At 58.0% G+C, this 1,429-nt stretch overlaps 1 protein-coding gene across 1 annotated transcript in view; it reads right to left on the reverse strand.

Annotated features, from left to right (window-relative positions):
• Positions 1–1,429, reverse strand: part of MYH14 (myosin heavy chain 14) — a 99,706-nt gene that overhangs the window by 38,039 nt on the left and 60,238 nt on the right. The window contains exon 24 of the mRNA XM_042783246.1: positions 626–937. Coding sequence (XP_042639180.1) covers positions 626–937 — 312 coding nt within the window. The remainder of the gene's footprint in view (positions 1–625; positions 938–1,429) is intronic.

A 1,429-nucleotide genomic window follows, 5' to 3' on the forward strand; every position in this document is an offset into this window, starting at 1 on the left:
GGGCACTGTGAGTCAGAATTGACTCCACAGCAGTGGGTGTGGTTTTTGGTTATTGCAATTATCACTACTACTATGTTTTTCTTTTTGGTTAAATGATTAACCAATGGGTTTTCAAGAAGTTCCTGAAATGCGCAATAAACCGTTTGCGACTTTTACATCTTGGGTGAGAATTTTCTAGAAGGGTTCTGCTGATGAAGGCCGTGGGCCAGACAGTCCTATTAATGTTTCCGTCATGTAATGGAAATAATCACATCACCAAGGAGTCGTTTGGGGGGTAAGTGAATAAATGCATCAAGCCCAGCAAGAGTCAGGCCCAGAACTTTGTTTGGGACTCTTGCTACTGAGGACCCCTCCACTGGGGAGGCCAAGGTGATAAGACATAAGCTTAGAGGAGCTGCTTGGGGGAACTAGAGGAAAGCAGCCTGTTGCAAAAGCAGCAGCATAGAGGCAAATGGAAGCGGGAGACGGAGACGGAAGCAGAGAACTGAGGATATCGCTTTCAGCACCTTGATCCAGCCATGCCTGAAGCTTGCCCATTCAGGACTTTTCCCATTATCTGATCCCCAAAACGGTTCTTTTTGCTTAAGCCGCTTGGGGCTCAGTTTCTGGCGACCCGATGGCCAACTGGGATCTGCTGTGGGGAAGGGAAGGCTGGAGAGGCAGACGAGGGCGGGGGTGGCGGGGTGCCGGGTGGGCACGCGAGGGGCGGGGCCAGGGCAGACCTGAATGTTCTGCTGTAGTCTCCTCTTCTCCGTCTGCAGCTGGCGGCTGCACTCCTCCTCCTCACCCACACGGGCCTCCAGCTCTGACACCACCAGCTCCAACTCCTGCTTGCGGGCCGCCAGCCGCCCTCGCGTCTCCTCGGCCTCGGCACACAGCTCCGCCTCCGACCGCAGCTGCTCCGCCAGGCGGGAACGCTCCTCCTCCAGCTGGGAATGGGGGTCAGGGGTCAGTGGTCCCAAGATGGGCCTCAACTGGAGCTTAGATCCCTCCTGCCCCTTGAGGCTGGAGGAGTGAGGAGGTGAGAGAGGCAGCCCGGCCCCTTGGCCAGCTCCAATACAACTTGGCTCCATCCGCACCGTGTCCCTCCTTCCCCCATACTCCCAGCATATCAGGGAGCAGCCTGGAGACCCGCCCACTAAACTCAGGCCCCATCCCCAGCTCCATGCTGGCTCCACCCATCCATTCATCCTGGTTCCACCCAGGCCCCACCCCCATCCTCACACTGGCTCTACCTAGGCTCCACCTGCATCCCCACTGGCTCCACCCTCACACTGGCTCCACTCAGGCCCCACCCCATTCACTCTATTCTACCCAGACCCCACCCCCATCCATTGATTGGCTCCACTCAGGCCCCACCCCTATCCCCCATGAGCACTGGCTCCACCCAGGCCCCGCCCCATCCTCACAGTGGCTCCACCCAGGCCCC

Source organism: Orycteropus afer, unplaced genomic scaffold (genome assembly GCF_000298275.1).
Source record: "Orycteropus afer afer isolate SDZICR_OR568_19922 unplaced genomic scaffold, OryAfe1.0 scaffold00766, whole genome shotgun sequence".
In the NCBI taxonomy this organism is placed as follows: Eukaryota; Metazoa; Chordata; class Mammalia; order Tubulidentata; family Orycteropodidae; genus Orycteropus; species Orycteropus afer.